Source organism: Papilio polytes, unplaced genomic scaffold (genome assembly GCF_000836215.1).
Source record: "Papilio polytes unplaced genomic scaffold, Ppol_1.0 DF822067.1, whole genome shotgun sequence".
Classification (NCBI taxonomy): Eukaryota; Metazoa; Arthropoda; class Insecta; order Lepidoptera; family Papilionidae; genus Papilio; species Papilio polytes.
Window position 1 is genome coordinate 6,400,788 of NW_013527137.1, and position 1,452 is coordinate 6,402,239.

Consider the following 1,452-nt stretch of genomic DNA (forward strand, 5'->3'; position numbering starts at 1 on the left):
CATGTGGAAGAGCTGGCACATGTCGACACAGGTGACGCGCAACTCATCGCTCACATCCTCCATCCTACTGATGAACATTGACGCCACGCGCTCCAGCGCCTCTGCCGGCCACGCTGTGAACCTTGACACGTACATACATGTCTTGCGATTGGTAACATTATCTGGATGTGAAAGGACTAGTTTTGTTTTAATAACTTACCAGTCAATAGTACAACAATTGATAAGTGAGGGGAACATCCTGAGGCGGTTCCTGAAGGAATCGCCGATGGGAGACATGGCCAGCACGATACGCAGGTTGGCTTTCACGCGTTCGACGTAGAAACCAAACATAGCCAATGGCGTCGTTTCTATTTTCTTGCCCTGGAAAAGATAATTCTATGTAACATTTTTAGGTAATTTCTAAATAATATAAAGCGTAGATGGGATATGTTGACTCACGGACTCCCTAACGGCAGCTTGCATCTTGTCCAGGATCTCGACCTTCTCGTCCATGCCATACAGGTTAGGAATGTCTCCCGTGTTAAGAAGCATGTTGATATCCTCCACCATGCCCTCATATATAATCTGTCCAACATTGCAATGCAAATTACTAACCTAAACTAAAAAAAATGTTTGCTTTCTCCCATTCACTGCTTTTGTAGGTAGACTAGCATTTATTACTTATCTATTATGATCCAAACACTTGCCTGGTTGTCGGCGAAGAGGAAGGCGATTGGCTTGCCGAGTATGCCGGCCTTCATCAGTAGTTTTCGAATGTCATCGCGCCACTCCGTCTGCCCGTATACTCGCGAGATCTCGATCTGATTATATTACATTACATATTAAAGACAACTTAGCGAAAGATTTACAAGGTGAATGCAACTTCTAAACTACTCCTGAATTTTAAAAATGAAAAATAATAATAATAAAACCTAGTCGCCTACTCAAATGTATTGTCGTGATTCAACTAAATATTTTGGTAAGCGATACAAACCTGCACCACGTTCATTTCCAGAATATTTGCGGCGAGCTTGACCGCGCTGCTGCGACCGCTGCCTCCAACACCAACCAGCAACAGATTGCCTGCAAATGATATAAATTAAGTTGACATCCAAATAAATACCAGCTACATTTTTCTAAATCTCATTACCGTTATCTTGCAGCAGCACTCTCGTGCACCGAGAGATGTGCTCCAGCGCGTAGCGGAACATCACCAGCGCCATGGGTGACGACGACACGACGTTGTACTCATCCAAGTAGTATTCCATCTTAACTGACATGTCTTCCAAGTCCAACACCTAGAGTGATAACTTTATTGGTGACGTTTGTAACGATAAATGAGTTCTTTGCTACAACAGACTAACAATTGAATTGAAATTTGTTAAAAGCTGTATTGAGCGAGGTAACCTGATCGTAGATCTTTGGGTCGGCGTCAGGCTCCATATAGTTTCCGAAGAAAACATTGTTGACGTG

General features: G+C 43.3%; 1 protein-coding gene across 1 annotated transcript in view; it reads right to left on the reverse strand.

Annotated features, from left to right (window-relative positions):
- The window catches only part of LOC106106905 (dynein heavy chain 3, axonemal-like), a 22,059-nt gene that overhangs the window by 8,653 nt on the left and 11,954 nt on the right, over window positions 1-1,452 (reverse strand). The window contains exons 33-39 of the mRNA XM_013287563.1: window positions 1,387-1,448; window positions 1,130-1,277; window positions 974-1,062; window positions 687-800; window positions 439-564; window positions 200-360; window positions 1-121 (exon numbers count right to left, since the gene is read on the reverse strand). Coding sequence (XP_013143017.1) covers window positions 1-121; window positions 200-360; window positions 439-564; window positions 687-800; window positions 974-1,062; window positions 1,130-1,277; window positions 1,387-1,448 — 821 coding nt within the window. The remainder of the gene's footprint in view (window positions 122-199; window positions 361-438; window positions 565-686; window positions 801-973; window positions 1,063-1,129; window positions 1,278-1,386; window positions 1,449-1,452) is intronic.